Genomic DNA, 24,923 nt, shown 5'->3' with positions numbered 1-24,923 from the left:
CACAGTAGAACGTGGTGAAAAGCAGCAATGTAAAGTCATTAGTGCAGTCGGTTGTACAGAGCACAGGGTACCCTGACCTCCTCTGCTTGAAATATGTAGACTCCTGCTGGCATAAGCAGGAAGCAAGAGCAGTTTACTTAGGTGTCCACTTACCATGAATTAAGTGATGTGAATAAGCACTGTAGCCCATAAAGATTCAAACTTAATGTCTGACTTCTGCTCAGAAATAGAATTAGCACTGTTTCCTTCCATTGCTTTCCTGTACATTAAGCTTTTTTCCTATTGTTTTGATTAGCACACAGAAGCCAACACCTTCAGGTTTCCAGACAAACGAGTATACTGATGCCCAGCTTCAAGAGATTGTCAGAAAATTGCGGGAAAGGGCAACAGTCTATAAGGAAAAGCTGAAAGACCCAGTGCTCTCCTCCCCAGAAGGCAGTCCTACAGCTTGTAAGTGACAGCTGTGCATTTGTTGAATGTAAAGATGAAAATTATTTTGTGGGAACAGAAAATAAAATACTGTGATAAAATTTTCAGGTAAGTATAGCATCTTTACCAGCTGAAATGGATCTGTTTGTGCCCACAGAAGTTAACTTATCCATGTTAGTCTACAGTAAGCCAGTTCCTTATGTATGAGCTCCCTTTGAACTCCGTCACTGAAAAATTTGGGGAAAAAGTCTTGGGCAATGTCTAGAATCACCCCTGCCAAGCAGTCTTCCATATTTTAAAATAGGTCCCAGTTAGATTTATTCATGGGGATGAACCTGAAACATGTGAAGAAACATGCATATCTTATGAGTAGATATTAGTCACTCTGAGATTAGATCTGTAATTTACTGTGTAAAACTAAGTAAAATTTTAGCCATGGCAGCAATCTTCCAGACACACTGGGGACTCCAAGTACATGCTGTGAATAGAGAAAACTCATCTGAAATTAATTAAACATTGACTTTTGACAAAATATGAAACATAAAACAAATACGATGTTTTTCCTCTTCAGAGGCAAGTTTGACCTTTTTTTTTTTCCATTTCACAAAGAATTGAGTGTGGTGATTTTATATTCTGACAATTTTTAGAAGCTCTTTATTGCTTAACTGATTTTTAATAAGCTGTAAAAAATGGTGCCTGAAGTGTTATAAACCATAATAGATGATAAAGGAATTCCTTTTTTTAAAAATTATTTCTTTGCTTATTTACCTCTTTTGTTCTCTTTGTAGAACTTAGAATTGTTTATTTCCTAGATCATTATACATCCAGTTCTACACTGCTAAGACTGTGTATCCTACTCAGATTTAAAGACATCAGAACTGATGAGACAAATGCATGCACAAAATTATCCAGCCCAAAGACGGAGGCACTGGGCTCAAAAGAGTGCCACAAGACATTTGTAAGCCTAGAAAGATACAAAACCATAGGCTTCCCATTAGTTTCACCTACTGCATCTTGTCTATCAGATCTCAGGAGAGGGAAGAGATCAGCCCATAGCACAAATGTCTTTTCACAGAATGACAGAATCACAGAATAACAGAATGTTAGGGGTTGGAAGGGACCTCGAAAGACCATCTAGTGCAACCCCTCCTGTCAGAGCAGGACCGCCTAGAGTAGGTCACACAGGAATGCATCCAGGTGGATTTTGAATGTCTCCAGAGAAGAACATGCCACAACTTCTCTGGACAGCCTGTTCCACTGCTCTGTCAGCCTCACAGTGAAAAAGTTTTGCCTTATGTTGATGTGGAACCTCCTATGCTCCAGCTTGCATCCGTTCTCCCTCGTCCTGTCATTGGCCATCACCGATAAGAGCCCGACTCCATCCTTCTGACACTGCCCTTTACATATTTAGAAACATTAATGAGGTCACCCCTCAGTCTCCTCTTCTCCAAGCTACAGACACCCAGCTCCCTCAGCCTCTCATCAGAAGGGAGATGTTCCACCCCCTTCATCATCTCTGTGGCTCTGCACTGGACTCTTTCAAGCAGTTCCCTGTCCTTCTGGAACTGAGGGGCCCAGAACTGGACACACTATTCCAGATGCGGTCTCACCAGGGCAGAATAGAGGGGGAGGAGAACCTCTCTCGACCTGCTGACCACACGTCTTCTAATACACCCCAGGATGTCATTGGCCTTCTTGGCCACGAGGGCACATTGCTGGCTCATGGTCACCCTACTGTCCACCAGGACCCCCAGGTCCCTTTCCCCTAGGCTACTCTCTAACAGCTCAGTCGCCAACCTATACTGGTACATGGGGTTGTTCTTTCCCAGATGCAAGACTCTACACTTGCCCGTGTTGTATTTCATTAAATTTCTCCCCACCCAGCTCTCCAGCCTGTCCAGATCTCTCTGAATGGCATCACAGCCTTCTGGTGTGCCAGTCACTCCTCCCAGTTGTGTGTCATCAGCAAACTTGCTGATAGTGCACTCTCGATCATCCAGACCACACTTCCTCAGTTTAGCTGCGAGGATGCTGTGGGAGATGGAGTCAAATGTTTTACTGCAATCAAGATAAACCACATCCACTGCACTACCATCACCTATCCACCTGGTTATGTCTTCATAAAAGGCTATCAGGTTAGTCAAACATGTCTTCCCCTTGGTGAAGCCGTGTTGACTGCTCCTAATGACCCTCTTATCCTTGCTATGCCTAGAGACAGCACCAAGGATGAGTTATTCCATCGCCTTTCCAGGGATGGAGGTGAGGCTGACTTGTCTGTAGTTACCCGGGTCCTCCTTCTTGCCCTTTTTGAAGGCTGGAGTGACATTTGCTTTCCTCCAGTCCTCAGGCACCTCTCCTGTTCCCCATGACTTACCAAAGATGATGGAGAGTGGTCTAGCAATGACTTCTGCCAGCTCCCTCATCACCCACAGGTGCATCCCATGGGGGCTTATGGATTTATGTATGTCCAGATAGCTTAATTTATCCCTAACCCAGTCCTTATCAAACAAGGCAAACATCTTCTTTATCCTGACTTCCTCTGGGGCCTCAGGGGTCTGGAACTCCTGAGGACAGTCTCCAGCAGCATAGACAGAGGCAAAGAAGGCATTCAATAACTCTGCCTTTGTTGTATTCTCTGTCACCAGGGCACCCGCCTCATTCAACAGTGGTCCTATATTGCCTCTAGTGTTAATTTTGTCTGCAATGTATTTGAAGAAGCCCTTTCTGTTGTCCTTGACCTCCCTTGCAAAATTTAACCCCATGGAGGCCTTGGCTTTCCAGTTGCCTCCCTACATCCTCTGACAACAGTCTTATATTCCTCCCAAGTGGACATCCCCTCCTTCCAAGATCTATAGACTCTCTTCTTCCACTTGAGCTTGACCATTAGTTCTCTGTTTAACCATGGGGGTCTCCTGGCTCCCTTTCTTGATTTCCTACCCGCTGGGATGCTCTGAACTTGAGCTTGGAAAAAGTGGTCCTTGAATATAAACCAACCCTCTTGGGCCCCTTTACCTTCTAGTACGCTGTCCCATGGGATTTCCCCTAGCAACTGCTTGAAAAGGCCAAAGTTGGCCCTGCTGAAGTCCAAGGTCGTGATCCTGCTTGGTATTCCATTCCTAGCACACAAGATCCTGAACTCCACCATCTCATGGTCGCTGCAGCCATGGCTGCCCTCAACCTTCACTGCTTCAACCAGACCCTGCCTGTTAGTGAGTATAAGATCCAGCAGTGTTCCTCTCCTAGTTGGCTCATCCACCATTTGCATCAAGAAGTTATCATCAATGCACTGGAGGAACCTCCTGGGCTGTGAACGACTAGCTGTGTAGGCCTTCCAGCCAATATCTGGGTAATTAAAATCCCCCATGAGTACCAGGGCCTGTGATTGCAAGGCTGCTGTCAGGTGCCTGTAGAAGGCCTCGTCAGCTTCCTCATCCTGATCAGGTGGCCTGTAATAGAGACCCATAACAGTATCTCCCATGCTAGCCTGCCCCTTGATTCTCACCCACAAACTCTCAACCCACTCCTCATCTACCCTTGTCCAGAACTCAATACATTCTAGTTGCTCTCTTTCGTAAAGAGCAACTCCACCTCCTCGCCTTGTTGGCCTTTCTTTCCTGAAAAGGGCACAGCCATCCATGACCATATGCCAGTCATGTGAGCTGTCCCACCATGTCTCTGTAATTGCCACCAGATCATAACTCCTTGACCGCACAGAAACTTCTAGCTCCTCCTGTTTATTCCCCGTGCTGCGTGCATTGGTGTACAGGCATTTCAGGGAGCGAGCTGAGCATGCTGACTTCACCCTAGGGGGATGGGAGGCCTTGTGGTCCTCATTAATGCTAGAACGCTGCCCCGCCGGTGCAAACCCAGCCACAAATCCTTCACCCCTTGAATCTAGTTTAAAGCTCAATATATGAGCCCTGATAATTGTTGCCCTAGAACCCTTTTCCCTCTACAAGTTAAGCCTTTTCCTCATATTACCATCAGGCCTGGTGTCTTATAAAACCAGTCACGACCAAAGAACCCAAAACCCTGCCTGTAGCACCAGTCTCAGAGCCAGGCATTTATGGCCTGGATCCTTCTGTTGCTTCCCATATCATCATCCACAACTGGAAGGAGGGAAGAGAAAAACTTGTGCACCAGACTTTTTCAACAATTGTCCCAAGGCCCTGAAGTCTCTCTTCATTCCCCTCGGACTACAGGATGCAACTTCCTCCCCTCCTGCCTGGAAGACCAGTAGCGGGTATTTTTCTTATCTCCATCCAAACTGCATGTGTTATTTGCAGCAGTCATTTAAAAAAAATGCCCAGATGCATTAAGAAATGCCGGTTTATGAATTACCTTATTTCTTGTCAGCCTTTTATGGTATCAGTTGTGGGCATTTTCCAAGGAAATACAGTAATATATATATTGCAGTCTGTAAAATGAAGTGCCCTGTTCTTGATAGCTGATGTACATGATTATGTTAGTGGTGATTTTATTCTCCAATCTTTTTTCTAATGCATTCAGTGTTATAAGGAACTGCAGCTTTAGTCACTGTCTAGTGGGTTTGGAAGGGTTTTTAACATATGAAGTTCTTGTACATGTTAAAACAGGGTGTATTTTATTATTAAAATTATTAATGACATTATTAAATGTCACTATTTGTGGCATTCTCTCTGGCCAGCACCATCAAAGAAGAAGCCTCCACCCCCACCAAAAGAAGAAAAAAAAGAAGAAAAGAAAGAGGATACAGAAACAAAGCCAGAAGAGGATCATTACTGTGATATGTTGTGCTGTAAATTCAAAAAACCTCCCCTGAAAAAATACATGGAGTATCTGCAGCTACCAGACAGCATAGACTCATACACAGGTAAATTAAAAGCTATGCAATAGAATGGGATAAAGGCATATTGAAGTGACCTTGTATTACACAGTACCTGTGAACCACCATTAAGTTCCACATGCCAGTTTGCTACTCAGAAGGATGCATAGATCCTGCCCTAAAGAACACCTATTCCAAACAGGGAGAAGACATGAAAAGTGACAACAGTTGTAAAGACAGAATGCACAAAGCTGGTATGCAAACCAACTACAATTAAAACTCAAGTTATCTGAGTCTTGATCTACAATTTGTCCCTTTCATTAGGGTCAAATAATTCTTTTCACATTTACAACAGACACCAGCAGTATGCAAAATGTATTGAGTTTCTTCAGATGCATTAAATTCTACCAGCTCTCATAAACTCATCTTTTTTCCCTTTTGCAAATTCTTTGTACGATTCCTAGTTCCAACCTCTATCACTTTAACAGCCTGTGCTGTTGAAAAAGGGAAAATGGTAGGTTGCTCTGGGCAGAAACATTCCCAGAGACTGCAGTGGAATAAATGTGTCTAAAAGAACGAGAAAAGATTCTAAGTTCATGCCTGTAAATTCAATGTTTTTTCTTTCAGATCGCCGTTACGTAGCATGGCTCATGCTTGTGACAGTTGCCTATAATTGGAATTGCTGGTTTATTCCCCTTCGCTTTGTGTTCCCATATCAAACCCCAAGTAATACAATATATTGGGTTGCCATAGACATCATTTGTGATATCTGCTACCTGTGTGACTTACTGATTTTCCAGCCCCGAGTGCAGTTTTTAAAAGGTGGAGATATAATAGTAAGTATTGGAAGTGGGATTTCCACGAGTAGTAGTTGTGTGTTAAAGTACATTATAGAAATCCCCTCTAATCTGGCACATTTTTTCCTGCTATGTCAAATGTATGTAACTTTTTTATTTATCAAAGGATACCTATGTTCTTCTTCACTGACCTTTCGTTATCCTATTTTGGAAGAAGGAAACATATCCATTGTTTACATTACTAAAAAAAAAAAAAGAAAAATCAGATTTATAAGTTAGCAGATAAGAGCAGTTGGAAAGGCTTCAAGCTTTCTCACCAGGAGTAAATTGGTGCAACTGCACTGGGATCAGTGATTATATGACTATGTACTCATACATGTATGTGTGTGTTCATACGTTTGTGTGAAACTTTCAGCTTGCTAGTCACCTTGTGCAAGAAATACAGTTGAAAACAGTGCGTATTCTGCTAGGGTTGAACAGAACAGTTTTGTTACAGATTGAGAGATTGTGGGGTTTTTGCCAAAATCAGAACAAATCCCTGTAATTTCAGGATGTTTTGAAACAATTTATTTGAGATATTTTATTTTGGGAAAATATGTACATTGAATTTCGCTTCTTGTTTCTAATTTTGTGTTATCTTTTTATGGAAAAATGCAAAATAAAAATCTAAGCAAGCATCTGAAAAAAGGTAAAAGTCTGCCCTTAGCATATCAAAATGGCATCTAGAACATTAACTGTTCTTTAAAATCTTACCTCCTTTTTTATTCTTTAACTTCTTATAGAAGAAAACCTAATGCAGAAAAAAATTAGTTTAGATAACTTCAGTATGACACTACTGTGCCCAACAGACAGAAAATTCAAAATTACACATTCTCAAATGTAATTTGGAACTAGCTTTACTTCAGTGGTTTTACATAAAATATTACACACTGTGCATAGGAGATATTTCTGATATCTTTACAGAGGAATCTGAGATAAAACTGTGCAAGTATAGTTTGGACGGATATTAAATGCACTGTAATCTATTTTTCCATGCCAAGACATTCAGTAACTGGCAATCTTCCTAAATCCAACAAAACTCAAGTTTTATGAACAAGGTTAAAACTCTACCATAGGAAGCTTACCTTGTATTTCCCTTGAAGCTGTTTGTACAATTCATAGACTTTAGTGCGTGACGAGATCATCTACTGGCTAATCTCCTGCATTTAATTTAACGCTTATAGTAAAAAGTTGGCATGGAAATATCCTTAAGATTTTAAAGCTATTTTTAAACTGTCCCTGGTATAAATACAGAAAGTATAATAATAAATACATTTATTTTGATACTTGTGATTGCACTTTCTTATTAAGGTATTAGCATCAGTTCCCATGGAGAGCAATTCAAAAATAAATAGCTAATCATTACTAATGAATGAAATGTTGACTATTATAATGCTAATAATGCTAGCATGTTAATGTTAGCTTTCAAAGAGCTAATTTTGCACAGCACCATCAGAAATGTTCTTTGCATTTTTCTTGAAAACACTGAAATCAAATGGAGTTTCGGCCCTAACATCAGAGGGGTTTGGGTCAAGCACCACTTGGTACAGGTATCTTGAGAGGAAAGATTTGTGAGAAAAATGTAACACACTTTCCTAGACCAACAGCCAGATTTGGAAAAAATCAGACAAAACCCAAACTTGATTTTTTTTCCAGTAGGTCTAACAAAATCTGGTCTAATGTAAACCAGTCTGATAAAAGTATTACTTCTTCCTACAGATATTTCTTTATTCATACTTTTAGACCATCATTAATATAACTGTCATCATCCCTACTATCAGAAGAGAATTATTGTTGAGTAGCAGAGGCTCATTTTTGTCATTCTGTTCTTGACTATGCCTTTTTCTCTTTTCATTATCACTGTAGTCAGACAGAGTGGAAATGAAGACATTCTACCACAGCTCTGTGAAGTTTCGGGTAAGCAGCCTCTGTGTTACTGATGTCAGTGTGTAAGTTCTGTCTGCAGAATTTCACAGGGGTTTTTTTATTCACTGAAAATCACTGTTGGTTTAAGAACATTATCAGAAAGCGTTAGTTTGATGACATGTCAGTGCTTACCAGCTGAAGATTGCCATCTTCACAAACAGTGTTTAATTGTAAAACAGAATAAGTATAAATAAAATCAAAAAGATTAATTCTGAATGATAGTAAATTAATAAAAGAGAATTAATAGAATTCTCTGCTTTGATGAATTTGTGTGAGGTCATCCCTGCACACAGTGAAAGACAATAGCTTGCCAGAGATTCATTAGAGAAAGCAAAAAGTTTAAAGTTAGATGATAACTATTCAGTGAACTCTTATGAAGTACCACTTGGTACTGAATAGGTCATCACTCACACAAGTTAACAAAAATTCAAACTAAGATTTCTGATGTTCATTGCACTTTGTAAAAACAAAGATGCATTTGATTAAGCAAAATTGTTCATTTTGTTCCTAAGTGTTGGTTTTGCCATCAGAGGATAGGTAGTCTATTGAATTCTTAATACACATAGAGCTCTGTGACTGAGCCAACATCTCTGCAATCTCACGTATTGACCCCTCCTCTTCTGTAAACACTTTTGCACCTGCCTTGTTTCAGAGTTAAATTTGTCTCAGTGACTGTGGTATCACTACTTACACACTTGAGGTTAAGCTATCCAAAAGTGCAGGATATACACTGTATAGGCAAGTGAGTAGGACACAAACTTCCAGAACTAAGAGGCTATGTATGGTTTTATTTTAAGTTCTCACTTGCAGTAAGTTTAGTGCTCTTGATTTCTGCAAAAACTAATGGAAGTTGAGTGTTCTCACCATATGCAAGATATAGATATGATTTGGGAATTTGTCATATGATTAAGTACTAATTAACAGTTACTGACATAAAAGCACTTCTGACTAAATTTTGCCTCCTCTTAGACGTGTGTCTGAGAGAGGCCATAAAATGTTGTTTGTCCTCAATGAATTTTTTGGTTTGGTTTGGTTTGCTTTTTTCACAGAATTCGGGTATTAACTGCATCTTACATGCATGGAAAAGTTCAGTGCTGCAGACTAGTTGCTGCCAACATGAGTTATGGCTCAGAGCAAAGGCATTTCTGATTACAGTGAGATGAAGCCTACAGTTCCACATCCCTCTTTTGCTCCCAAATGATATCAGCAACAGAGCAAAGTGTCACAGGATCTTTAAAAAGGCAAAGCCAGTTTGCCACACCTTTCCTTTTCTCCACAGAATTCTTGGAAAGAATAAAGTGGGCAGACAAGAAGAGTAATCACACAGTTGATGGACTGCAGGGAGATGTTGAAAATCTTACTGATATGGGAAGAAGAAGTATCCAAACATAACAAACAAACAAAAAACCACCCAAAAACCTAACTTTACCATCGTATGATGAACCTGTTGTTTAGAACACATGGCTTCTGCAGGTTGCAAGCAAGGAGTCTAATTCATCATGCTCCCCTAGATTGCTTTAGGCAGCCTGGCTTTAAAAGCCATAGGACTTCTCACAAGTGCTTGTGGATTGCTCTCCCCACCCCCACTCACCAGCCATATGCCTACCATTTTAGTCTTGTCAGAACTATAATTGAAATAACAGAATGTATTAGTAATCAAATATGTCAGATACTGCTAATGATCCCCATGGAACAGATTCAAATCTCAGGCATGGGGGATTTAAAAGCAGGGCAGAGCAAAGCTGTTGGTGTTTTCAAAGAGATAATCTTGCCTGCCAGTACTTGGGAAGATATGGGCTTAGCATGCTGACTGTTCTAATATTGTACTTAATCATGATTCAATCTAAGTAGGTTTTTGACAGCAAGTAAATGAATTATGATTATTGTGAAGTTTAAATTTACCTCTCTGCTCTTCAACAGCTCGATGTGATATCAATATTGCCATTTGAAGTTTTATACTTCTTCTTTGGATTTAACCCAGCATTTAGAGCAAATAGGATGCTAAAGGTAAGATCAGTGTTAATGATGGACAGTTAACCATATATAAATGTTTTTACAATCCAATGGAAAGTTGTTTATAATATTTAGGAATATGAAATTTAGCTATTGGAAAATATCTTCAGAATAAGCTACAACATCAGTAAACAAACCAACAAAAAAACGCAAGATACAATCTAGCCAAATGGAGCCCTTATTCTCTTATTTTTCTTCTGACTTGATTATTTCCTGCTTTCAAAAAGTGTTTTGTCATTACGGCTGGTTTGTTTCCATTATTTAAATGAGATTAATCTTAAATTACCTGTTTAGTTTTCAAAGATCAAAAATATTAATTTAAGATCACTAATTAATGACAATGTATTTTCCCCTTCTGTTGGTAACGCCAGGTGTTTAAAAGCAAAGGAGGGGATTTTAAGGACAACATAAACTACACAGAGCATATTCAACAAGCATAAACCCACTTGTGTCACCGAGTCCAAAGACATCTGGAGTTGTGCAATGAAGGGGCTGAGAAGAGATTAGACATCAGCCCTCTCCCTGCATTTCGCAGTACCTAGCAGGACACCCTGTGGCTAAATACATTCCCCCTCAATCAATTTGTTGACAAAGAATTTGCTTTAATTTAAAGTTAGAGGGAGACATAAGAACTCTGAGAATAAAATAAGGGTGCTCTTCACGATGGTTTTCAACAGAACTTCAACATTCCATAAATCACAACCAAAACAATATGAAAGAAAAAAAGTTAAATACTACCTTGTATTAGGCAAACAGACACATACTGAACAAAAAACAAAGAAAAAAGCTACACGCGAATATTAAGGGCTATCACTAAAGTTAAACTACAAATAACAGGAAGAATTTAATGTAGCAGCAATTAATACTACATGGTATCATCTAATATGTGGTTGTTGATAACTACGATCACTTACTGGAGAATTATTGGAATTTCAGAAAGAGAAAAAAAGGGATATTTACGTGTGTAATCCTCTGATAAAGTTGTCCAAGCAATTACGTATGTTTGAGGAAGTCATTCATCTGCTGCAGTCTGATCTAAACAGCAACATTATTACTATAATCAGATTAATGGGACACTCCACACCCAGAACAACATTTAACCCAATTTTCATCTTTGCTTTGCAGTTCACCTTTTGGTTAAATGTTTAAAAGAAAGTCAGACTACCGAAAAATCCATTTTTTTTCAAAATGTGTATGTGAACTGATAACAGCACTATTATAAAAAGACGTGTAGAGAAGAATAGTGATTGGATTACTTTCATTTGTTTCCCATTCAGCATAACACATTCTTTGAGTTTAATGATCGTTTGGAAGCTATTCTGGACAAAGCATACATCTACAGGTATGTGCTTATTAAGCTCTTGTAACATGCAAAGATTGAAACAGAATGCATTTAATTTGATTTCATGAGTTGTCAGTGAGGCACTAGATATGATACAACTTTCACTGTCCAATTTAAGAAATTTTAACACTCACATATGAAATCTAGCTCAGTTCAGCTGGCCTGGTTCAGGCAAAATGTTCACCAGTCTGAGGGTCCTGCCAAAACTTAACTGCTCAGATGTATAAGAAAGAAGTTTCTTTGGGTTGCTAATAGCAGTGCCAAATACCCAGTAGCTGTTTATTTGTACTTAATAAGACTTAGAAGCTTGAGCCTGTGTCAACATTTTACTTCAAATATGCTCTCACCATGAACCTGGCATATACAGAAACCTGATCCTCCACTGCATTGACTAAACTTGGAATAAGAATCAGTTCAGCACAGATCTCAAATAGTGATTATGTTCTCCACTGCACTATGTTCTCACCTTCTGCATTGACAGGAATAATTCTGGATCCAACTCAAGCAGTCCATAGACATGATTATGGCAAGTTTCATAGGTCCCTCAGCTGTCAGTAATGCTGCTAAAACCCAATGAACCCATCTGCTGTATCACCACTATTGTCATCTACTACCAGTGTCATCAGCCCTCGTTTATCTTGTGCAATTTTTACACCAGCAGACTTTTTCCCCGTCACAGTTTTGGGGCATGCATTGTTCCTGTGTGCTGCTGCTACAGAAATAAGAATCTGTGGTTTACCACCTTATTCTGTGTCAGAGACTACTGCACTTAAATGGTAGACTTGGTATTTATATGTTGCAAATGAGATATTTTATGAAATTTAGAAACTAGTTAAATTTGAAAAGGAGGATCCTCTATTTCATATTTTCATGTACTTGTGAAATAAAACAAAATTTAGAATTCTGAAAGTTCTGCTAAAGTAGTTTTGAGATGCTGACCTCCACAAAGCTTATTCTTATGTTGCCCTCTCCTTTCACTTATTGAAGAGTCTTTTGTGGCTTTTTTTTCTTTCTTTCTTTTTTAAAATTCTTGTGGGTACAAGTGAAGGCTTCTTTGAATTTCCACAGGATGAAGAATTTTCTTGTCAGTTTCTCAATCACTGCCTCCCTATCTTCTCCAATTTCTAATCTCATTAAAATGAAAGGGTTTTCATCTGTCTTGCTTATATTTTTTAACTTTTTTCAATGTTGAGAACTTTCAAAATTAATTAACTATTTTCCATATTACATCCTTTCCTTTGGAGTCATAGTTCAATGACGTCTCTGTATCTCCTATATTTGCAGTGAGTACTGGGAGGTGCAGATTTTTAATACAGGTGGTTTAGAACCAAGTAATTAGTTTGTATATGATAATAATGTTGTGCATATATGGATTTCAAGGCAATGGGAACAAATTAGCAAACCCATCTTCACCCAAATAAGCAGTTTTGCAAGGGACAGAGTATCACACTACATAAAAGGAAGAAATGGGAAACTGCTGTTTAAACGACAAGTTGAGAATGGGATGTGTATATATTCAAACTAGCCTAACTTTGAAAGATGTGATGTCCATTTGTGTGTCAAAAACCAGGGAAGGTGCTCATTTAGAAAGGTTAAGACATGCACAGCAAGATCTCACTGGTCCTGTAAAATGTACAAAGTAGCTGAAAAGACAGAGCCAGCTACTCTGCAAAGCTGTTCTGTCTTGTTAGACAGTTTTATAGCATGGTATTTGTTGAGTGCCACAACTGTGTACTGCTGCTTGTGTCTCTGCTTCCTGGTCACAGGCCCACTTAACATTTTCCAATGTTAAGCCACTTGCAGAATGTAAATTGCAGAATGTAAACATTACATACTCATACTCTCATACTCTTAAGAGGCCAGAAATCTGAAATGTGTGAAACAGAACACTGTTCGTAACTAAAATGCAATTTTAAATCCTGTTGAAGATTTGCAGAAAAAACAATGGTAGAGCACATGGACTTCAATATTGCTCAGCATATATAGGGTTAACAGTATTGATGCTTTATTATGTATAGGCTTTCCCATCAGTGCATTGCTAAGGTTTGTGGTAGAAAAATAATGCCTGCATACTGTGCTACCAAAACGTTATATTTTCTGTTTGCAAACACATCTATTAAATATGTCATGCCATGCCTTGATACAACGCTTTAAAACATACTCCAGAAAACACTGACTCCCAGTTTTTGAGGTGCTCATTGGTAAAAACATTTACATGGCAAAGATCTTTTAACTGGCTTACCAGAAGGCATTAGAGTAAGAAAAAAAAAGGACAAATGGAGAAGAGAGGTAGTTATATAGAAGAAGAGTAAAAAAGAAAGCTGAAAAAATATTTAAAAAAACCCACTGCATTTCTGCATTCTGTTTGAATGTAGCAATGTTGCTTTGATCTGAGATCCTGGTATGGTCACCATTTAACTGGATAATGTCAAACTAAAATTCTACACAAATGTATGTGCCTGGGTGGATTTTCTTCTCAAAATCATTAGGTTGAGTTTGTAGGAACAGAGCTAGAAAAGGTTACTACATCTTATCTATCCATTGTGGTAACTTCAACATGAGCCTAGATAAATATAATACCTACTGCAGCAAAGGCTTCCAGAACCTTTACTCACACCAAAGGAGTCCATTTGCATGGATTTAAACTTGTGCACAAGACCCAGCATGGTCAATATTGCAGTATTACTAGGTCACACCAGCTATCTGCTGTTCTCAATAGTTTGGCAGCCCTTAACAGAGCTGTCCTGGAAGCACATCAACACTTAAACAGAGAAGTGGAATTCATTTGTCAACATCCTAGAGAATGGCACGGAGAGGCAAAGGAGGGCTTGTGATGGCATCTGGAGAACCAGCAAAGGAGCACATAATGGAGAAGTAAACACAGAGACATTACCTCCCATTAACTTAGTTTATAGACCTAACTTAGCTAGATCTTATTAAATTTTCATGAAACATGCACTGTAAACTACATTGAATTCTAGCTGTAGCACATAAACTCATTATGTACCGGCCTCCATATGTTTAGGCAAGTCCTATACTTTTCATGCTTATTTATCCCTTGCCTGTATGAATATTTGAATGGAGAGCTAAATCCAGATCTTTCTTTTGATGCACTGAACAGAGGACATACAATAAGATCATTATTGTATTAAACAGAAAGCTGCTTGGTGCTTAAGTAGTTCATCACTGGTGTTCTTCAAAGAACTGGACATAAGACCTGGGATTAGGAATGATGTAACTCCTGCTGTAGCCACTAAGTCATACTATTTGACGGATCTACTGCACAGCTCTTGTAAAGAAGTTCATTTCTGACCTCACACATTTCTTGGCTTTGGTCCACAAGTTTAGAGCCTATCTTGAACAAAGTTTGGCAAACACATTAATTTGTACCCTCTAGCTTCATTAATATAGGTTCAAATTTCTGTAAATATTCATAGACAGTTAAAGAAGTGGATTATAAAGTCCTCAGGGAATCATAATTTAAAAATTACCCTCTGTCAAATATTCTAGGAAAGATATTTATTTGACCTTGGACAAATGTGAGAGACAGGTAACTCCCAGCTATTTTTTTTTCACAGAATCAATACAGGTGGGGAACTACTTAGAGGGTGCTTAACATAAATATTTGTGATCCAAAAAAGCAACGGGTTTCATACTAAAGGGAAGGAAAAATGTAAGTTGTGTTACAGGAAACTGTTGACTTTTATAGGGTTATTCGAACAACTGGATACTTGCTGTTTATCCTGCACGTTAATGCATGCCTTTATTACTGGGCTTCAGACTACGAAGGTCTTGGCAGCACTAGATGGGTGTACGATGGCGAAGGAAACATGTAAGTCCTTTTCTCTTGCAAGAGACTTTTGTTGATTTTACTCCTTCCTGCAACCCCATCCTTTTCCTATGTCTTTGTTTGCAGAGTGTGCCCTTTACAAGTGCTTGGAGAGTAAACTTTTAGGACCATGACTGCCTATTAGCAGCTTTCATTAATAACACTTATTTGGAGGGCAGGTGCAGTGAATAATCAATCCACCATTTTCAGCTTTTATAGTTTTGAGTCAGTGCTCAGCACTAACTTAATTAAATATTTAGAAAGCAACAAGGGTCATAAATTAAACTTACTGATTGCATATGCACATGGGAACTGTTACAAGGATTGTAGAACAATCCCTCAAAGGAGCCAGAAGCATAGGTTTTTTGTCTGCCACACAGCATTGTGTCATTAAAGTGCAACATTTTAGTTCCTCTAAACACCATGGTGATTGGCCTCGAAAAATTTCACCCACTTTCTGTGGTCTTTTGAGAAGGTTGTGCTTAGACATGTGGCAGAGTGTCTCCAGTGGGAAGGACTGGATACGGTCACACTTTTCCACAAACTCCTTGTGACAACACTAGGCTGGATGCCAAGCAAGGGACATTCGTTATGATGATGGAGAGAAAGCAAGAGAAAATAGCAAAGTCATAATATATTTTTTGTGTAGTTATACAAAAATTTATCTATCAGGTTCAGATTCATGAATGTCAATTTCTTTCAAAGGCCATAATACAGTTAAAGCCACAGAAGCTGAATTTGTTCATTATTTACACTCCTTGTAAAATTGCATATAATATACTACTGCTATCATGAATCACCCTTTAAACAACTTTTCACATTGCTCCTGGAGACAAACTCCTCTTGCTTGTAATTTTGTCAGACTTCACGAGTTTCGTGTGAAGTCACTGTCTTGTAGAGAAAGTAAATAACCTATGTAACCACAGCAGCAGGATATTGAAAAGGTCTCTTAATTACAGTGAAGTGAACAGTTTGAACTAGATGTGTTTAGTTACAACCTAATTTAGCTACCTATGTAAGAGATTGGTCTCCCTAATTCCTTAGGAAAATGGATAAAATTATAGGGATTCAAGGCAGGAATGTAATGTCGTTGTTCTGAATTGTCCCATGGAAGTCTCTGTCTCTTTCATCACTGCCCGTAAGGGAAACTAAAACTAGGGAGCTGAAATTTTCATGCAAACTCCCCGGCTCAGAATTAAATTCAGGCAAAACAGATCATTCCACTTCGCTCATGGTATGTTTCTTCTGCTGTTTGCAAGTCATCCACAAGTAGTCTGCAAAATTCTCTGGCATATTTTTTAATCAAGATATTATAATTAATCATCATACCCACAGCCACTTGATGAGTAAGTTGCTCAAGAATACGAGGTACTAAGACGGAGATTGTTAGAGTACCAGTTTATAAAGGCCACCTCTTCACCCTGCTTAAACCCATCCTGGTTATAATTTGAGAAGAGTCAAACGTGATAGCCTTGCAATAATGCTTCCCTGGGTTGAAATGAATGTGTGAATACCACCTTAAAATCTGATAGGCACATGCACAAAGATTTGATTTACCTGTATTAAGCACAATCATGTAAGAAGTTTAGTGTATTCTGAAATGGATTTTAATGAAAAAGATATTTCTATTGGCATAATATTACTAGGTGTCTTATTTGCAGTGTTTCCGAATGTTTTCACATCTAGGACTTAGGAAAAAATCCAGTAGCTTGATTGCCTGAAGGATAAACACACTCTCTATGTTGTGCAGAGGGAAAATCCCTTTCTTGTCTCACATTGTTTGCTTGAACAGCAATTTTATAGCAGGCCAGTGAGCCGTATGGTGAGCAATGATGGATTCCAGACACTAGCCAGTAGGAAGCAGAGCTGCTAATACTGTTAAAATTACAGTCTGTTTTTTCTGGCTTTCTTTAAACAAAATTTTTAGCCTCATTTCTCCGCTGCTTAGGGCAAAAAAGCTGGTTTATATTTTAACCGTGTGACTTCCATTTCAGATTAAACCAAAAAACAATTAAATGTGTAATTGGAGAAAATATAAAACCTGTGCCTAAGTGATAGTTAATATCATGCGACTTTGCCAGTAGAAAGTTTCTTTTTAAGTAAAATTACAGAAGAATATACTGTATTAACTACATCTTCAGAAAGGGATAGGCAGATCTGAAAAAAATCTCTCACATTTTGGATATACAACACTGCAAAGAAGAATGTGACCCCTACATTCCTTTGAGGAGCTGCTTTCATTCTTTGTAGACACTCCCAGAACGAAGATTACATTGTCTATCATAGTGGACTTAGCAATCTTGGCATCCAAGGCTACTGGGGGTGAGGGAGTTGATTAATTACTTTTGTTTCCTACAGTAACCAGCACAGAAACAAAGTTTATTTATTTACTTTTATATTAATAAATTATATATGTTTCAAGTGCTATAGCATTCTCAGTTATGAAAAATGAATATTATATTAATATGCTTTATATGATGATTACCCTCAGACAAGCTAGAGACATCATTTTATGCTTAAATCTACAATTCTTCCAAAACAGATCTGAGGCTTTTTCTTACTATTTATTTATGCTACAGAAGTCTTAAGAAAAAGCTGCCACTTATGCATACTTTGCTGGAAGCATGCATAGGTGATGATTTTTTTCTAATCTAAGTGAAAATATTATAGTGGTGTAATCCGGCTGTTCATTTTGCACCCCTAACAAGGAAAAATGGTATGATGGCAGATATGCAATGAATTATTTTACTTAAGAACTGCCAAGCGTTGAGACTGGGCCGGCCACTAATGAATGACAGGCGCTCTCTATTAACCCCTCTGCCCTCCCAGAATGAAAAGGAGAGAGAGAACAGGGGAGACAGACTGTACGGTTTGGAAAAGAAAACTAAAACAGCTTTAATGAAACAATAACAATGAAAGGAAAGATAATAATAAGAAAAATACTGAAATATATACAAATAGATACAACACCAAGACTGAACCCAGCTCCCCCCACCCTGATGACGATACGTCACCACTGATGCTGCAGGGCTGGCACTGGGGCAGTCCCAGGCTGGACACAGCAGCAGACAGGGACAGGATGCAGAAGCTGGACTCAGGCACTGGATTCAAGGATGCACGGGTCGAGATCGACGACAGAAGAACAGACAGAGTCCTCCTCAGATGTCGGCCATCAAAGAAGAGAGATTGACCCTCGTGATCCCTCAGTTTTATACTGAATATGACGTATATCGGATGGAACACTCTGTTGGTCAGGTTTGGGTCACCTGTCTAGTTTACTCCTCCCTGCAGGTGCGACTTTTTTTGTGCTTGCGACCCTTTCCACTCCCAGCACCCCAACACGGAGTACAAGATTTAGCAGTGACCTTGGTCGCTACAAGAACAAGTATAAGCAAGGGCCTCTCTGCACACCATTCCTCAGTACGAACTATAAACATCAGGCCTTATCACTGCCAGAAGCAGTCACTGTCTGGAAAAACATGCTGCTGCTTCAAAAAGTGCAGTTACTTAGAAGAGACTTAGCTGAAAAAAAAAAGTGTTAAACCAGAATTAGTTCTGGTTTGGCCCAAACCAAGACAAGGACCCTGAATGAAAACAGCCAGTTCTGGCTGTTAAAATCTAAAACTAGGAAACTATGGTAAAAGTGATCATTGTTACTGCTTTTCATTAATCTGCAACCAAGAAAAAAGTGTCTTTGTAATGAAAAGCAAAAACCAATTGCTTGGTAAAGCATTGTAGGTCAAAGACTTGGAAACACTTCTGAGTCATTAAATAAAAAACTTATTGGAATCAGTTATTATTGTGAGTTTATCTTCTCATATTTGCACAAAATTGACCCTCCCATTGTATTGTTACATGGACCATTTATTACTAGGAGTGGAATTCATATCTTAATAAGAGAGGAGATCAAAAGTTGAAGCCACCAAATTAAAATGTACACCTGAAGTCTGCGAGAAGATCAAGTGGCTCAGATGCAGGGTAGGCATGAGAAGATGCATGCAAGAATGTCAATTTCAAAACAAATATCTCCAAAAGTAATTCTTCTCTGGGTTGTTTTTTTTTTTTTTTAATCTCAAACTCAATACAATTCAACAAATAGAAAGAATCTTCATTGTTTCACAGAATCACAGAATCACAGAATGGTAGGGGTTGGAAGGGACCTCTGGAGATCATCTAGTCCAACTCCCCTAAAAAGCAGGTTTGCCTAGAGCAGGTCACGCAGGAATGCATCCAGATAGGTTTTGAATATCTCCAGAGAAGGAGACTCCACAACCTCCCTGGGCAGCCTGTTCCAGTGCTCTGCCACCTTCAGAGTAAAGTTCTTTGTCATGTTCAAGGAGAACTTCCTGCGCTCCAGTTTGTGCCCATTGCTCCTTGTCCTGGCTCTGGGCACCACTGAGAAGAGCCTGGTCCCATCCTCTTGACACCCAACCTTTAGATATTTATGAGTGTTGATAAGGTCCCCTCTCAGTCTTCTCTTCTCCAGGCTAAATAGCCTCAGGTCTCTCAGCCTCTCCTCGTAGGAGAAATGCTCCAGCCCCCTAATCATCTTCGTAGCCCTCTGCTGGACTCTCTCCAGTAGCTCCCTGTCCTTCTTGAACTGGGGGACCCAGAACTGGACACAGGACTCCAGGTTTCGCCTTACCAGGGCAGAGTAGAGTGGGAGGATGACCTCCCTCAACCTGCTGGCCACACTCTTCTTCATGTACCCCAGGATACCATTGGCCTTCTTGGCCACAAGGGCACACTGCTGGCTCATGGTCATCCATCAGAGCTCCCAGGTCTCTCACTGCATTACTGGTGGCGCCCTGTTCTAGAACAAAATTTAAAACAGAATCTTATAAATGCCAAGGCACTTTATTTATTTTTTTTTTTAAAGAAAATGAGTATGACTATCCTCACAAAACAAAACAAATTAATTCTCTCCAGGGCCTTTGTTGTTTTCATAAATCTCTATTACCATACCATTAGAAACACAATGCTTGAATGCAACAGGCTCTGTCATGCACAAGGCTGTACAAAGAGAGCTGTACAAACAGAACAAAAAATCTTTGTCCAAAGACCTCACACTTCAGGTATGAGAAGCAACAGACAGCAGATGGATACTGTGACGGAGTCAATATAAGCCATACGTTGATGTAGAGTCTTAGTGACTGACCATTGCTCACTGCTCTGTTTGGTTTCTAGATCAAGAGAGTTGTGAGGAAAGTCTTGAGCGTTGACAAAGTAATTTTGTAGCTATTGATGGACAGCTCTTCCCAGGCATGAGGGAAAGTAGTGAAAGCAAGAAAGCGTTTGTTAAGGTGGCAGAAAGGGTAGTGGAGGCCAGACATTAGGAGAAATTAATACAGGAGTCAACATTTCAGTGCTGAGTATGTTAACTGTTTTGGACAAGCTGGATTAACACACAGCTTGTGGAAATACCTAACTTCTGTTTGACATAACCCAGGAGGCAGAGCCAATGCAAGGTGCTCAGAAGCAGAGTGGGAAGGAAGACCAACATGGTTAAAGGGGTAGGAAAATGAACAGACACAAGAACACTTCATGTGTCATGGCCACCATAAGGCTTCACACTGGTGTCATCAAGCGAAGCCATGGAAGAGACTTTCAGATGTGTGTGCATCTTATATACTACAGATGAAACTCAGGGAAGTCCCTAACACTTTTACACTGCTTTTAACATCATGGCATCTTCACTGGTAGCATTCTAATGCTGCAATGTCCACACTGGCAATTTGTTACAGAAGTCTTCTGTAATGCTGCATGGAGTTACTGAAGAACGGTAAGAAACTGCTGCATTTCTCATATAGTCTTATTTTGCTGTCAGTGAAAACATTCAGCTCAATATGATGTACGTAACTGTATGACTTGTAAAATCATAACCCTTTATAAAAAATGCTGAAAATCTTTTGGACTGAAAAGCGTCACTGAAAGGCCCAGCTCAGGTAGGTATATGCTAAACATCAACCACATAAGTACCTACAGTCAATAACAAAAATGCTGTCTGTATCCACAGGTACCTGAGGTGTTACTACTGGGCGGTTCGTACTTTAATCACCATCGGTGGTCTTCCAGAACCACAAACTCTGTTTGAGATAGTTTTTCAACTCCTGAATTTTTTCTTGGGTGTCTTTGTCTTCTCCAGCTTAATTGGTCAGGTACATAAAAAAATCATTAACTAGATATGTTCAAATTATTGTAATGTAGTGATAACACATTCAATTTAATGGAGTTTAGTTCTGGGGAAAAGTCTAGCTTGCATTTGAATGTCCCTCTTTTTAACTGTCATCCATAATTATTCTTCTGACAAACACGTGTTTAATCAGTTCCCAGTTTTGTAGCCATTTTGCACACAAGCTGATTTAAATCCAAGACTCTGCAGAACACGGATGATTCTTGAAATTATGTATAATTCCTTTCTTCTTCCTCACAGCCAAGGGGATAGTTCCTTGACATTCAAATTATACTGTTAAATCTGATACAAAAATTATAATATTAACATGTATAAATTATTGACTAAGTCATGCTTGATACTACTGCCAATAGAATACTGTTAATAGAAATCACATTATTTTTGTCAAACCAGAACTCTACTCTCCTTCATAAACTACAATATATTTGTTAACCTGAAATTCAACTGTTTTCTATTTCTCTTGGTTCTCATTTGGCAGAAGGAAAAAAAAAATAGCCTATAGGACAGCAAATCAGTTATATTTCCAAAGTAACATAACTGAAATATTTCTGGCTTGTAACTATTAAACCTGGGCTTTAGATCCATAGGTTTTAAAATACCTTGACTACAGAAAAACAAATGCCATGGTTCCTATGTGAGACTATGTCTTATCGGATACCTGTAGAAATCATTCCAGACTTTTTGATATGTACATGTCTGTTATTGGAAGAATTATTACCAAAAAATAAAGATGAAAACTGAAATGTAATTTTTATTTTGAATACAGGATTGGAGAAGTTCAATCAAATGGCTATAAATCACCTATATCTCTTGCTGTTTAGAAGTGCAAGAAGACATAACTACCACAAAACAGACTCTTGCCTACAGAATTTAAAATTCATCCAAACCCAAGAATTACCAGAAATAAAATTAAGTAGTTCTTATAAAATATTTCTTCTGGAAAACTATTGAATTCAAGTATATTGGATTAAACTTCAGGGTTTATATCTATATTTTTTTTCATAAATTGATATAACTGTCAATGAAAGTACCATTCCCCAAGAAGATTCTGCAGATTAGTTTTTGTAACCAGTATAGTCATTTGCAGACTTAAACCTTAAATTTTAACACACAAACAGCTTCATTGCAGTTTGTTACAATTCCTGTTTATGAAGAGCTCCTAATATTACTGAGTTATTCCTGGTTTAGCACACTTGCCTAAATATTGTTATTCCTGTTGGAATCAATTGCATTTCCATAATAAAGAGCAGAATTCATCCCACTGGCACACTAATCCTTGGCCTGGTATCGATCTAGTTATGCTTTTGAAGAAGGAATATCTCTGACCATTAACTCATGCATTGTCTAAAAACTTAAGTAAATTTCTCTTGGAATGTTAAATAATGTTCCTGCACTAAAAACTTCAAGATCACCTTCAGCTCAAAGTGCATTTTTAAGACTGATCTAGATTATCTTAGTTATTTAAACAGTGGCAGGACAACTGATGTTATTAGAGAAATTTAGCCCAGTTTGTTTCACTCTAATTTGCATTGCACACCAAGTGCAGAGTAGCTTTATTATGGACTTTTAAGAAAAGCTTTGTCTTTTTCATCCATGTCCAGAAATATGAGATGGTAGAATAAGATGAGAACTGCAAATGATTCCTTTAAAAGCATAAATATAGACCTTCCAATACAATTAGATTAAATCTGTAATACTTCTGAAAAAGTGGATGAAGCACCTATTCAAAACATGCAGCCGAATGTATAATGAATCAGTGATTTTGCAAACAAGTGTTCTATTCTTTTTGTATGTTGTTGACAAGATATTAAAATCAAGGCTATTTTTGCTGAAATGTGTAGTAACAACTGATGTTTGCAGATGAGAGATGTAATTGGAGCAGCTACAGCAGGACAGAACTACTACCGTTCCTGTATGGACAACACTGTCTCCTATATGAACACTTATTCTATTCCAAAAGTGGTCCAAAATCGTGTTCGAACCTGGTACGAATACACATGGGACTCGCAGGGAATGCTGGGTAAGGCTTTCCAACTCCAGTTACATAGCAACGCCAAGTGAGGGTGGTTGTACAGGTACAGATAGAGGATGAAATTCCCACTTCTTTTTTTCTGAATTGCACACAAGAAGTGAGAGGAGGGTATTCAGTTTATTTTAGAAAAAAAAACCCTCCAAAGCAATATGATACTTACCACCTTACAAATTCTATTCATTTATATAATGTTCTGGTTATAACTTTAGACAACGTATGTCTAAAGTTCAGATAACTGAAAAGACAATAGCTTAGTAAAAGCATATTAGCAGCTTCCTCACTTGAACCGATAAATGCTAGAATAGCTCCAGGAATTTATTTTTCTGTACAATGTTCATTGCTAGGAACATTCTTTCATCCTTCCTTTATATTTTCTAACTAACAGAGTTGTTTTTTTTTTTTTTTTACAGATGAATCAGAATTACTGGAGCAGATGCCAACCAAAATGCAATTAGCCATTGCAATTGATGTGAACTTTGCCATTGTCAATAAAGTTGACTTATTCAAAGCAAGTAGCTTTACAGGAGCATGCAGAGATGGGTGGTATCCCTGAGACAGAAACCTTGTTTTGTGCATCTTGCAACACTTAAGATTGCGTTTGTTAATATGCAAGGCAAAATAGGTGTAACGGATATCTCAATTAATGGAGACATCCTTTGATTTTTTTTGTGTCAAAGCAGAGATTTAAAAAAAAGCAAATGAGATCAAGACACAATTCAGTTATACCAACATACTAAAGCTGATGTTATGGTCAGACTGTAAGTGATTTCAGAGTATAACTAATCTCAAGAGACAGACATAGAAAAATGTAGTTTGTAACACAGTCCAGCTTGCTGTATACCACCTAGGTCTGCCTGAGAGATCAAGAATGCTATGTGTTCTGGCAACATAACTTCGATGTAGTGGATGCTACTTTTTTGTAACTTTTTGTCCAAAGGAGCTTTCTCTTTATTATGAAGATAGTTTTCCAGAGTCACAATTTAAATGTGGTACTTAAGACTGGATTTCTGACACCAAAAACAAGGAGACACCGCATTTTTAGAAGTAGTATTGATATACAGTAACCTTAACACAGATTTTATTAATAGGATAATTGCAAGAAATCACATGATATCTCTGTATAAACATTACATAGCTGCACAGTTTCTGCCGCACTTGCTGAAGACATGGAATTCATAGATTCATACAACATTTGGCATGATCTGTTTTTTTTTCCCTGGATCAGTAAAATAATTTCATATAAAAGACCCGTAAAGCTCTGAATATAGCACTAACTGAGCTTCCAGAGAAAATTTAGATGTACAGAAGCTTCCTTTGTAAAAAATGAAGAGATGTTCAACACAGAGCACTTTATAAGTATTTAAAATGACAATTCTTTCAGTCTTTTCTCTGCTCTAAAAGCTGATCCTTGGATTCCTGTATCATTCATGTATTGTTGGGTTCTGCTGCCCACTGTAAGCACTAAAGGTCACTTGTGCTACTGAATTAATACAGCAATCAATTCTAATCATTTTAACAG

At 38.5% G+C, this 24,923-nt stretch overlaps 1 protein-coding gene across 1 annotated transcript in view; it reads left to right on the top strand.

Annotated features, from left to right (window-relative positions):
• CNGB3 (cyclic nucleotide gated channel subunit beta 3) overlaps positions 1–24,923 on the top strand; it is a 68,912-nt gene that overhangs the window by 31,104 nt on the left and 12,885 nt on the right. The window contains exons 4-13 of the mRNA XM_086465399.1: positions 296–450; positions 5,096–5,281; positions 5,861–6,069; positions 7,936–7,986; positions 9,916–10,002; positions 11,286–11,350; positions 15,060–15,182; positions 21,196–21,337; positions 23,233–23,392; positions 23,815–23,912. Coding sequence (XP_086321525.1) covers positions 296–450; positions 5,096–5,281; positions 5,861–6,069; positions 7,936–7,986; positions 9,916–10,002; positions 11,286–11,350; positions 15,060–15,182; positions 21,196–21,337; positions 23,233–23,392; positions 23,815–23,912 — 1,276 coding nt within the window. The remainder of the gene's footprint in view (positions 1–295; positions 451–5,095; positions 5,282–5,860; positions 6,070–7,935; positions 7,987–9,915; positions 10,003–11,285; positions 11,351–15,059; positions 15,183–21,195; positions 21,338–23,232; positions 23,393–23,814; positions 23,913–24,923) is intronic.

The sequence above is a fragment of the Leptosomus discolor genome, chromosome 5 (assembly GCF_034619465.1).
Source record: "Leptosomus discolor isolate bLepDis1 chromosome 5, bLepDis1.hap2, whole genome shotgun sequence".
NCBI classification, from domain to species: Eukaryota; Metazoa; Chordata; class Aves; order Leptosomiformes; family Leptosomidae; genus Leptosomus; species Leptosomus discolor.
The sequence above is the reverse complement of the archived record's forward strand: the minus strand, read 5'-3'. Positions and strand labels throughout refer to the sequence as shown.